We start from the raw sequence: 13,046 nt of genomic DNA on the forward strand, positions 1-13,046 counted from the left end.
AGTATGAAGAATACATATTTAAATTTGCAAAGTATATTAACCATTTATGATTGAATTTCAGGTCCTAAGATTAGCCTGTAATTAATTTTTTTCCAACGCTAACGAGGAGTTTCAAGAAATTTACGATTGATTTAGGTTCTCCAAATCAATCGTAGTTAAATTGTGAATTTGCGAGATTTTTTTAATTTTTCATTGCGACAAGGGTTGTAAACTAACAGCTTATTGATCTATCAAATGTAACATTTGAATTTAAAATTGATTGCAAATGATTTTCCTTTACCCCCCCCCCCCTCGTTTGGCAAACTGCTGTTGGAATAAGATGTGGTTGTCTGCATGCTTTTTACATGACCGCACCTTACATTTTTATGAAATTAGCGAATGCTAAATAAGTAGACTTGTTATACTTACTGCTGTTCAACGAGAGAAACGTCAACGATGAGTTGCCTAGCAACCGTCTCAACCTTTCCTTCGAAGAAACCATACAACGGGATCGCATCACGTTCGATAGAATGCATGCACTGATGGGCGAGATGCAAGGCTGTGAAAGGCAGCCATCATCTTAAGAGCATCTTCTGAGGAAAGAGCATCTTAATCAGCTGCTTTGAAATAACAAGGGCGCGCATCCTGAGACGGCATCCATTTTTTTCCTTCACATTTATTTCCCGATATGCAGGTAGGAATATAAACTTACATTGTGGTTGCGACGGTGGTTTGATTTGGGGGTTCTACTCCGTCATTAGTCTTGTTAGATAAGCATCGGATTCGTCTTTTAATTTTTAAAACATCACTGTTTTTTATCATTGTTTCTTTTTTCTGTCTTGTCATTTAATACATCATATAATATTTCATTTTGTAATCGTTGAAACGCATAATTTTCAGTATTAATTCCAGGTATCTTTGAAGTTTGATGTATATTTGTATAATTGTATATGGGATATGGAATTATTGTATAATTTACAATCATTTTTCAAATAATTTGTGCAACTTGTTCATGAAACGTGAATGTGTATTTTGATTTGAGAGAATACAATAAATACATACTTAAAGAATCTCAAGAATCTCGAGATTTTATCTCAAACATGTCAAAATGGTGGAAATAGATGGACAGGAATCGTTGCATTTTTAATGCTCTACAATATTTCACTGTGCTGCTTTGATAATTATACTAATATAAACGTCCTAATAAAATTCGTTCAAGTTGACTTCAAGTTGATTTCAATGTAATTTTAGTTTCTAGATTTAAGTTTATGTGTTGTAGCTCATTTGTGAGAGTAGACCTCACGGTAATGAATAATCATAAACATGTTGCCTTTATAGAGTAATGCTGCTTTGTATTATTTATTATTTGCTTAATGTTGTTTCAAATCATTCATATGCATTCATCTGGACCAAATTATATGCCTCAAACCTCCAAATATGTGATGTGATACTGAAACCATTCATTCTTCTGACTAAATTACAAAGCTCGATAACCATGGTAACATAAAGATTGGTAATAAATGCCAACAGTGGTCATCACGTGTAGAGATCTAAGTCTTGTAAACCATGATATCGGTATAGGCCATCGAAAGTTTTAGATTAATCTTTACTTTCGTGTTACTGAACCTTAGGTTTTTTTCAGTTCTTACTTTTCAACACGAAATTTATAGCATTCTCGCGCGATGTTTTTTTTTCTTCAAAAAAGGGCATTATAATCAAGATTATGGAGCAGACACCATCGTGGAGAATTCAACGTATCTTCTTCTCTACTTATCTATTTATTTCTGGTAAGATTTGATTTGAGCTAATTATTTTGTTTGAATATTGTGTACAATTCCAGCGTTAATTCATGAGCTTAGATGTACGGCTTCCCTTATTCGGGTAAACATGGTAAATAATTATGGAAGTCACGTATAACCGAAACCGAGTTACCGACTCAAAACAGAACCGTAGTACACTGTAAACAATTTTGGTATTTTTTTTTTTTTACCACCACGAGGGTAATTATGCGTCCAACCAATTTGGGGCAGCATTTTACCCGATGCGGGACGCATTTTGTCCAGTAAGGTTAAAAAATAAGCAGCAGCTACTCACACTGGATAAATAGAAATACCCAAAAGAAATGGCCAATGATCGTTGGACACATATAATTACCCTCATGGAGCACTTTTACCCAATATTTTTTAGAGTGTATGGCTTTGAAGTATAGGTAGTATCCGGGATCGGTCTGAGTTCTGTCAAGATTGTGTGACAACTACAATGTTAGATGCGCAGGGGCCGCGGAACGGTTTTCAAAGTGGGGGGGGGGGGCTGAGCCAAAAGTGGGGGGGGGGCTGACCATGCAAAAAATCACAATCCTATGGTCATTTTTACGTTTTTGTACACGGTTTTGGAAAACAAAAGTGGGGGGGCTGAAGCCCCCCCCCCCGCTTCCACGGCCCCTGATGCGTACCGTCACCCCCGAGGGGGAGGGGGTCACTTCCAAAAAAAAAAGTGGACAGCGTCTGCGAGAATCGTATCGAAAATAGAAGACGGGGGAGGGGCCCCTTCCCCGTCATTCTGTATTGCCGCCTATTTTTATTCCAATTCAAACAAACATTCATTATCTTTCATTCTTCAATAAGAATTATACAAAATCATTTGTTATATTTGTTAACAGAAGGCGTAGTTTGAGACTGAATACGCCTGTATAAAGACAAAATAATACAATGCACAATAATACACAATACGAAATGGTGGTTGCGCATAGGATTTCAGTTATTTTACTTCTTTTTATTCGTCTACGTCTTCTTCTTCCTCTTTACTTCTACTACTACTACTACTACTACTACTACTACTACTACTACTACTACTACTACTACTACTACTACTACTACTACTACTACTACTACTACTACTACTACTACTACTACTACTACTACTACTGCTTCTACTACTACTACTACTACTACTACTACTACTACTACTACTACTACTACTACTACTACTACTGCTTCTACTACTACTACTACTACTACTACTACTACTACTACTACTACTACTACTACTACTGCTTCTACTACTACTACAACTATACACTACGTCTACTACTACTACTACTACTACTACTACTACTACTACTACTTCTACTACTACTACTACTACTTCCACTTCTTCTTTTTCCTTTTCTTCTTCTTCTTCTCCTTTTCCCCTTTCTCTCTTTATATTTTATTTAAACATAAAAACTCTCTCTTTCTGTCTGTATATAGTCCTATTTACCCTCCTTTCTCTGGAACCAAGGAGCTGCACCGCTCAACAAAGTAAGTAACTACAACATAATTGCATTAAAGGAGAATGAAACCCTTGAAACCAGCTGAATACATATCAAAGAGAAAAATCAAAGAAACATATTGTTGAAAGTTTGAGGAAGATTGAATGAATAATAAGAAAGTTATGAGCATTTGAATATTGAGATCACTAAGGCCATGTAGTTCCTCCCATTGGCAATGCGACCAAGATCTGTGATGTTACACACGTACAACTCCCTCATTACTTTAGTACTTATTTCACTTATATTCTCACTTTTATAGAGTCTATCACAAGGTGAGGTGTTCTCTTTATGAGAGGACAAGTACAGAGGTTTCACAACATTATATCTTTGATGAATTGTTTGTCATATGATTAGAATGAGCAAAAAGAGATGTTTTGGGGTATATTTTCAGTGTCCAAAAGGGGAGAGTTGTTCATCTGTGACATCATAGATCTTGGTCGCATTGCCAACGGGAGGATCTCCATAGCATTAGTGATCTCGACATTCAAATGCTCATAATTCTTCTATTGCTAGTCCTACTTTACTCAAACTTTTGTTGATCTTATTCTTTGATTTTTCTGCTTTCACAAAAGCTAACTTGCTCCAAGAGTTTCATTCTCCTTTAACATAATCTAATGTCATACACTATATTGTAGAGCTTGCTGTCGTGCGAATTCTCTTTGTTCAATTTATCGTATTGATATTCTTCTTTCTATGTATGTCTCCGATGGAGAGGGAAGCACTTTCATCGATTAATCCGGGATGAAAATAAGTCTATCGAAATTTAAAGAGCAGAATTCTACGAGCAAAACGGTGAAATTTTCATCAAAATCTGATAATTAACGAAGTTATTGATTTTCAAAAGTTATCAATATTCTGTGAAAGCGGTTTCAATGCACGTCGTCATGAAATATGCAATGAACAGTTTGGTGATTTTCTGTCCACACTCCCCCCTTTTGCACGTTATTACATTCATGGAATCATAATTATATCAGAATTTCAATTTTGATAAATATAATTTCATACAATAAAATACAAAGAATAAGTGGGGATATGGCTTGCTAGTTGCAAATTCATGAGGGCATGAATAGAACTGTTTCTCCGAAATAATACAATTGTCAGATTTGTCTTATCTGCTCAATAACATTATCTTCATCCTGGAGTAGTTTACCCCATAGCTAGATGTAGTTTAAGGTCTCTTGGCCTATATAGAATGCATAATTCCGAACAATAATTTGATCGCATACTTAAAGGGGAAGTTCACCCTGGCAAAAAGTATATTGTAAAAAGCAGAAAAGAATAATAAACAATATAACCGAAGGTTTCAGAAAATTCATCAAAGAATTGAATAGTTATTACAACTGTGATTACATGTATCTGGTTTGTGACGTCATATGCGAGCAGCATTCCTACATAGCGAATGGTAACAAATGAAATGTAATTTTCTCAGAAAATTGAAAATGGTTTTTACTGTACCTTTTGTATATCAATAGACAAATAATTTCATACCCGATCATGAAAAGAAAACAAAAATAAAATTTTGATAACTTTCTTAATCTTTAACGAATTTTCCTCAAACCTTCACCAAAATTTTGTATTATTTTTTCTGCTATTTTTACAACAAACTTTTCTTCAGGGTGAACTTTCCCTTTAAACCTATCGAGCAACTTTATATTCCTAGCTCATGAGAGTTCAACGATGGCGACAGATACGATGTCCACTGGTAATGACCACATGATGATGGATTCGATGACGGAGATGACATCAGACATGATGGCTACTGATGGGCAGCGCCCGATGATGACATCGGAAATGATGCACAGCGACGAAAACACGATGACGACAATGATGATGACCGCTGACGATCAGCACATGATGTCGACAGAAGAAATGACGAGCGACAGTGATCCTATGATGACAATGACAACAATGACAGCAACTGAGGAGACCGAAGATGATGACCACAATTTGTCTGGAATTACTGCCATTAATGTGCATCATACGATGGCGACGGATGAGACGATGAACACAATGATGCACAGTAATATGACAATGGATGAGGAAATAAATGATACATCAAATACGACTATGCCGCCATCGATGACCATGGAGATGACCACAGGAACAATGACCGAAGAACCGGGAGCCCATATTATGAATGGTAATTACTAGAGAGAAGGTGCGTGAGAGGGTGTGTGTGTGTGAGGGTGTGGGTGTGTAGCAATGGAGGTGCCGTGGCCGAGTGGTCTAAGGCGCCTGGCTATACAAGGAAAGTCCGGGGTTCGATCCCCGGCCGCGGCACCTATGCCCGTGAGCAAGGCATTTAATCTACAATGCTCTTTTATCCTGCTTTCAAATAAATTGAAATGCTATATGCATTATTGGTAACTAGGTGTGCACTTGTTTGTTTAAAAAAAAATGTAGAGAGGATGTAAAACGGAAAAGAATCTTGCCATCCGTTGGAAAAAGTTATGTGTCCGTTGTGTATACTCTTTGTATACTTTGCATACGTGTTTCATACGCTCTTGACGAGTCCAACGAGCATCCACCCACTGTGATTTCATTGTTCGCCTATTTTGCCCATTGTCTGAAGCGGATGAAAACGAATGGAGCCACCCCGAAATTTGGCTTGTCCGCTTATATCCGTTATGAGTACGTTTCGTGTCCGTCGGCCAGTGACGGACCAGCCCTTTATTCCCATACAATGGACATGTCGTATTTGAAAACAAATCCTCAAATTCTCATCCGACCCAAAATACGACGCTATGATGTGAACATACAAATAAATGATTTGATAAAATTAAGGGAGAGTAAATAACGTACAGAAAATAATCTAAATAGTCGCAAGCGAGCGAAGCGAGTCAACAAAAAATCATATTTTAAAGACGAAAATTGATATCGAAAGGAAAATAATAATGTTTCAGAGTATTCATATTTGACTGTTCAATAAGTAATGAGAAAACTGATAATATTCCATCCTCACATTCTTTTTCCGAAATTGGGTTGTTTGAAATCTTAATTATCTTATCTTTGATTTCAAACATGACAATAAGATGTTCTCAATGCACACGTTTGAATGAAAAAAAAAATACAAAAGTAAAATAATAAGAGGGAGTGATTGTTTTATGTTTTAATTGTGACGTCATACGCAAACGGGTGCAGCTTAGCAAATTGGGTGAGGCGGAAACGTACATAATAAATTCGGCAAATGTGGTTCTTCAAAAGCTCAGCGCATGTTTGGCAAACTTCCCAAGCATTACTTACTTACTAACTTACTTACTAACTTACTTACTTACTTACTTGCTTATATACTTACCTACCTACTTACTTACTTACTTATTTACTTACTTACTTACTTACTTAATATCAAAGACGCAATTGAAAATGCAACCACAATGAAATAACGATAAATGAGTTTTCATCTATTAACTTTTATGACTAGGTGATATTTAAGGGTCTTTGTGATTTCTTCTTCGAAAATAATTTTTTCTCTAAGTTCACTCATTTTCCCTTTAAAAAAATAAAATTTACTTTTCAGAAAGTATGACGATTAGGATGAACATGGATAATATGACTCACCAAGACCAGCATGGGCATTCCAGTATGACAACAATGGGTATGACGTCGACTCCCAGAATTCATCATTCATCACCTGCGGTAAGACTTCTTTATGATAAATGATTGCTAATGATGATGATGATGATGATGTTGATGATGATGATGATGATGATGATGATGATGGCGATGATTATCATGATGATAATAATGATGGTGATGATAATGACGATGGTGATGAAGATGATTGTGGTATTGTTGGTGATGATGATAACAATCATGGTTATGATGATGGTGATGATCTATTTACGTATTTGTCTGCCTTGCCATCGTTCCTCCCATCCATCCATCTATCTATCTTGCGATTATAGGTCAGCAAATTTCAATCTAATTGACAAAAGTTTTGTTTTTGCTATTTCAAATCCGTAGATGGCGCTAACTTGTTTCTCATGTCAGACCACATCGATGACATCCGTATGTTACGACATGCAGAACGACACGTCGCCTGTCGTCACATGTGCTGCTGGTGAAATGTGCGGGGTGAGTTGTTTGCAGCCAGAAACAGCGGTATTAATATCTATTTTTTTAAATGATTTGACATAAATTTGATCTAATTTATTAAGAAATTTCGAAACAAGAAAGGTGACACGGTGATCTGTTACCATTATCAAACATTCCTTATTAAAGTATTTTCAATCCCCAGCTCCTCCCCTCATTTATATACCTCTTTTTCAAGTAACGAAAAAAAATGCAATATGGCTAATGATTTTGTAGACAAGAATAGGTCTAATTAATGAAAAGTTATGCGAATTGTCTGATGAAAAGGTGTCGTATGATGCCATTTTGGTCAGGGTGCGTGATTAATTTCAATGTCTAACCTGCTAACTAGTGGCTTCAAGTATGCCAAACGACGCTGTATTAGTATTCCTGCTTTGTACCGTTATGACAAATTTATGTGACCTGTATTATATCAATTTCGTGACTTATTTACTAGCTATGGTATCAATTTAGTGAAATCTTCAAATCTGAAAGGATGAAGATTCAGACGAAAATCGTTCTGCGCATGCTCAGACCTGAGCAAAGTCGATACTGAGTTAGCCAGCACAGATCAATATTCATCTGAAGCTACCGTCCTCCGATTCATGGGCGGAAATCCCAGGGGGGACAGGGGGAACGTGTCCCCCCTACTCAAAATAGTAGGGGGGACACAATATCAAATATCCCCCCTACTATTTGTGGTCTTTTATGATGGTAAGAAATTCATCATTCAAAATCGAAATAAAACAAGTATTTTAGGAAAAGATGACCTTAATTTTTGGATGATAACCTTTTCTTTCTTTTTTTTTTTGCTTGTCAAATTTATTTTGGTCGAAATGACCTGGAATTTTGGGTGATAATCCTTTTTTTTTTTTGCTTGTCAAATTTTCCAGCCCCTTGTCCCCCCTACCTTTTGGAAGAGATTTCCGCCCCTGCTCCGATTCATATACCGGACTTTTCGCATTTACTGCGGAAACACTCTCTACAACGCACCAATTCCTTTGAAAATGCAAGTCAAATTACAATGGAGAGCTGAGTGGCTTTTGTCGAAATTTGGTGGACCGGGACAGCATTGGAATCTCTTGACTCTGGACAACGACATATTTACAATTGATCTTCCGGTTCAAATTTTCGGATGATCTGCTGTCCCAGTCCACCAACTTTCGACAAAAACCTCTCAGCTCTCAATTGTGATTCGACTTGCATTTTCAAAGGAATCGATGTGTTGTAGAGAGTGGCTCCGTAGTAAATGCGAAAACTCCCTAATGTCTACGTTATTCGCCTTCCTTGCTGCTATCTAAACTTCCATGACAATTTATGTTATTTATTTTTTAACAGACCGTACGATATGATCAAGGATTCGGTACCAACCTTGTCAATATATCAAGGATGTGCTTTTCTGGAAGCTGTCCCAACACGAAAGTTGATGACATGGCTTGTGAGATGTCTCATCCACCGCATCGCCGATGCGTTCAGTGCTGCTCAGAACATAGGTGTAACCGGCATGTCAATAGCAAGGGTGTTTCTTCAATCGTCGACTCCAAAATGGCGTCTATTGTCGGTGGTCTGTTGTTATCTGTATCAGTTACTTTAACTGAAACCTTATATAAAGATTATCCTTTTTAAGACGTTTGATTTATGATTCCCCAGTACTACTTGATTATACATGAAGTTCATCCCTTTACATAAACCTAATAAAACCTTGCAAATTATCATCTCTATGATACCATGCCTTTCAATACTACGAAGTGCGTTAACAAATAAGGGTTTCCCTTTATAAACTAGATTTTTTTATCAAATAACAAAAAAATATCAAATTCTTGAGTAATATCCAACACATGTTGCTGCATTATCTTTTATTCTGTTTTCATATAAATTATTCCGAGGACGGGGGAGGTAAGGTAGTGCCTACCCGGTTTAAAATTTAAAATCCATACATGTATATTGATTATACACTGTAAAATTGAAGTGCTAATTTAGCAATTACAGGGCTTGTATGGTGACTGCATTACGGGTGCTGATTTTCTAGAAGGTTTCATTTGCCTTTTTTCTGATAATTCTGAACCGCCCTTTTGCCCTCACTGATTAAATCAACATAAAACAGTCAGGAAACTCGGATAGACCGAATATTATGGGCATTCGAGACTATTAACCAAATTATAAAATGAGTGAATCAAGATTTCAGGGGCCATCCTATCTTACAGTATTTTCAAGGAGATATTCCACATAGGTGTGCGAATCCGAATTGGTCGACTATCATGTAGAATTAATCTATAGATGCATTTTTACACTAATTTATGAGGGGAAAATGAAAGATTCGACACACAAGTAAAATAACAGTATGTTTAAAACCTAATAAAAAAATTTCATTGGCACCATAATTTGTTAAGAGTAACGAAAATTGATATGACTTATTAGATGGGCATAATGGCTTAATGATCAGACTGGGAGAAAAATAATAAGTAGAAGTCTCATGCAATACTATTAATCGTGAATGGCTTAAATATTCTGGTGCCTCGATCTAAAACCGCTTTAAGATGCCTTATAACGACGAACAAAATATGTTCTCTTTACGTTCTGTTTCTTTTTTTTTTCTTTATTGTTTTCCCCTTTATCACTCTTTCTATTTGTTTTGTTGAGTCTTCATATATCTTAACTACGTTTTTTACTTTGTCCTGTATTATTTTAGTCTGAGTCGTATCGTTATGCTTGTTTTATTTTGTATTTCTATGTAGTTATCTTGTTTTAGATATTTTTTTAGTATTATTTAAGTCTCTTTATCGGTAGGATGCGGTAGGTAGGATGCGAAAGCTTATGTAGTATGCCTAGCAATTGAGTCTTGGAACTCTTGTTGGAATGCTCCCCAGGGAGTTGAGAAGGTGCATACATTGTATGCGGGCATGCAAGGATCCGATGACCAGGGTAATAATATATCTGTAAAGCGCTTAGAGACGTCGTTCCGATGTGTTAAGCGCTATATAAATGCGGAATATTATTATTATTATTATTTATATTTATTAACATGACAATGTGGAATATGTGCATTTGATTTCTGGGTAAAGAATAATGCATGCACTTCATAGAGTATTTTAAGACTCGGGCACTAGGTACCCGAGCAAAATAATGTGTATTTTATGTTTTAAAAGACAGTGATATGAGTCATTGTTATCTAATAGACCATCATCGTCATCTCAAACCATGACCGATCGATAGAATTGGTCATTAATAGTAGACATTAGCAAATTTGTCTCTATAATAGATAACTGGTCACGTGATGGATTTCAGCCAATCATTCGATTAGGATGCATATCACCATTTTACAAGATATGACAAATATTTCCATTGTTGTTTAATTTATCTTTTATCTATTAGTTGTATGATTTTCTTGTTCAGTATTTACTGTAATCTGCTTCGTGAATTAAATTGAATTTACTATATAGAACGTCACTGGCATTCGCCAATATTTTGTTCAAAACAAGAAGTACAAAATAATAAAAAAACAAATATACAAATTCAAGGAATATAAGCAGATAAACAAAAACAAAATAGTATTTCGTCAAAAAGAGAAACAACTTATGTCTACTTATAAATAGTAAATAATAGAAGGGAGTGATTAGCATGCGTGTTATCAACTGGATTATATCGAAAATTAGATGTGCAATCTATTTCTTGGTGAAGAATGATGGAATGATGATGAGTAAAATATTTCAAGTCTCAAGATCTTATTCACTGAGGTTGTAGCACCATTTATGCGATAATATTTTAGTGTCTCATCAAATAACAGGTCTGTAGATTATGTAATGAATAACTTGAACACTATAATATTACTATTCATTTTCTTATTTTCCATTTTTTTTTCAATTTCTTTATTCTTAACTTGCACTTTAGGTTGTGATGGTAGTAGTATTATAATTTATGATTGTAATCATTTTTGTCTATATTTTGTGTTTCACTTTCTACTTCATCGTATTTATTTCAATTGACATGGAAACGTGGAACACTCTTAAAGATTCCCAATAACGCAGCGCAGATAGTAGCCATTTGATGCCCTATCCGGAATTTGAGAATGAATAAAATGTGCAATATAATTAACTTAGTTCATCGATATTGATATGCAATCTATATTGATATAATTCAAATAATGCCTTAGCCCTGTTTCACTAATATGTCCGATAACTGGTTTTTAACGCTTTGATACAGAATGAACAATGTCACTATTTCAAAATGTGCCCTTAATCAAGGCATTTTAATCGGACATGTCGGAATTATATAGATTGTTGGAATTTGGGTTCTTCTCGATACCAGAATTTGTTATTAATTGTTTTCATTATACCTTGTGCATTGACGTCTTAGCGCCCCCCCCCCCCCCATCTATTAATAGAGGCTGAATCCATTCCGTTTACGCATATTCTTATATCCTCTGAGGGAGGGCGCTATGCGATTATGACGTCACATGCATAAAGTCTATAGTAATTTGATCAATGACAACTCTTTGTGAGACGTGGACACTATTAGCTTGGTTAGTGTTACTGTATAGTAATGAGAATGTGGCGTCCATCTTGCGACAATGCTCAACATTCAAGCACAAGGGGTTTAAGATTGTTTTCTTTGGTAGGCTTAACGGGGTTTTTCAAGGTGTTTTATTTATTTATATCGTATATTGTTTGAATTGATCAACATTTGTTTTTTCTTTGTCATTACGTCATAGTAGATTTTTATTAAACACTAGTTTTGTAAGTCTTCAAATACACTGTTTCTATTACTACATTTTATATCATGTTCTCACGTACATGTATGTGTCCTTTGCAACTCTCTTCGTTTTTTTTCTCTGTCTCTCAAAATCTAGAAAGCCTTTCCTCACTTTACCCCCCCCCTCACCCACTCTCTCTCCTCTACCATCTACCATCTCTCTATCTATCGCTAATATGGATTGGGCCAAGGTTACGTAAAATCTATGAATATTGCATTTTTTTTATCTGTCAAGCAACCCACCCCAATTAAAGAATGAATAAATAAACCACTAAGTAAAATAAAAAAATCAAAATGAAGAGAGTAAAGAAAAGGGGATTTAACCAGAATGACACAATCTTTTGCGATAAATCATCGGATATACATTTAGATGTATACAAGCTAATCGTGAGCGTGGAGATTGATATTCTTAAGGTTTCAAAGCTTAAGGTTAATTTGATAAAACGTTCGCAGGCGATTAATAAATTTTCAATATTGCATTTTGGAAGCAGTTGTAAACTGCTCTTTACGTTTTACCAAATCCTCCCACCAAGCCTCCATTTTTAGTTTAGACCGTGGACTTTGTGTGTGTGTGGGACATGGTGTGGGAGGGGGTTGCGCGCGCGCGTGTGTGAGGGAAATGGGTGTGGATGTGTGAGAGACAAAAGAAGGGGGAATAGAGATGGAGTTGAGAAACAGAAAGAGATAGAAAGAGAGAGACAGCTCAGTAACAAAAAAAATGAACGAGAGAGACACACACATACAAAACATCAGTAATTTCATCGAGACTTGTAAAGATAAACTTAAAGCCAGGATGTTTCCATAAAAGACAACTCCATTTAAAAGATGCTCCAATTTTGACCTAAAATATGTGAAGCAATGAACTTGGCGCCTCGTGCAAAGTCAGGGATAACTGTAATGTTGTTTCGACATTATAGCAAATATTGATCTGTTCATT

The 13,046-nt window shown here is 35.9% G+C and overlaps 1 protein-coding gene across 2 annotated transcripts; it reads left to right on the plus strand.

Annotated features, from left to right (window-relative positions):
- Nucleotides 1-517: 517 nt before the first annotated feature.
- Nucleotides 518-12,106, plus strand: LOC129270059 (uncharacterized). 2 transcript variants are annotated; one of them, XM_054907474.2, is made up of 7 exons: nt 553-673; nt 1,685-1,766; nt 3,228-3,278; nt 4,950-5,429; nt 6,807-6,925; nt 7,253-7,363; nt 8,699-12,106. In XM_054907474.2, exons 1-7 carry the CDS (start codon nt 668-670, stop codon nt 8,984-8,986), a joined length of 1,137 nt encoding a protein of 378 aa, XP_054763449.2. In that variant the 5' UTR covers nt 553-667; the 3' UTR covers nt 8,987-12,106. The 2 variants fall into 2 exon arrangements, with proteins under 2 accessions (XP_063961785.1, XP_054763449.2); XM_064105715.1 differs by lacking the exon at nt 3,228-3,278 and having other exon boundaries at nt 518-673.
- The last annotated feature ends 940 nt before the right edge of the window (nt 12,107-13,046 follow it).

The sequence above is a fragment of the Lytechinus pictus genome, chromosome 10 (genome assembly GCF_037042905.1).
Source record: "Lytechinus pictus isolate F3 Inbred chromosome 10, Lp3.0, whole genome shotgun sequence".
NCBI classification, from domain to species: domain Eukaryota; kingdom Metazoa; phylum Echinodermata; class Echinoidea; order Temnopleuroida; family Toxopneustidae; genus Lytechinus; species Lytechinus pictus.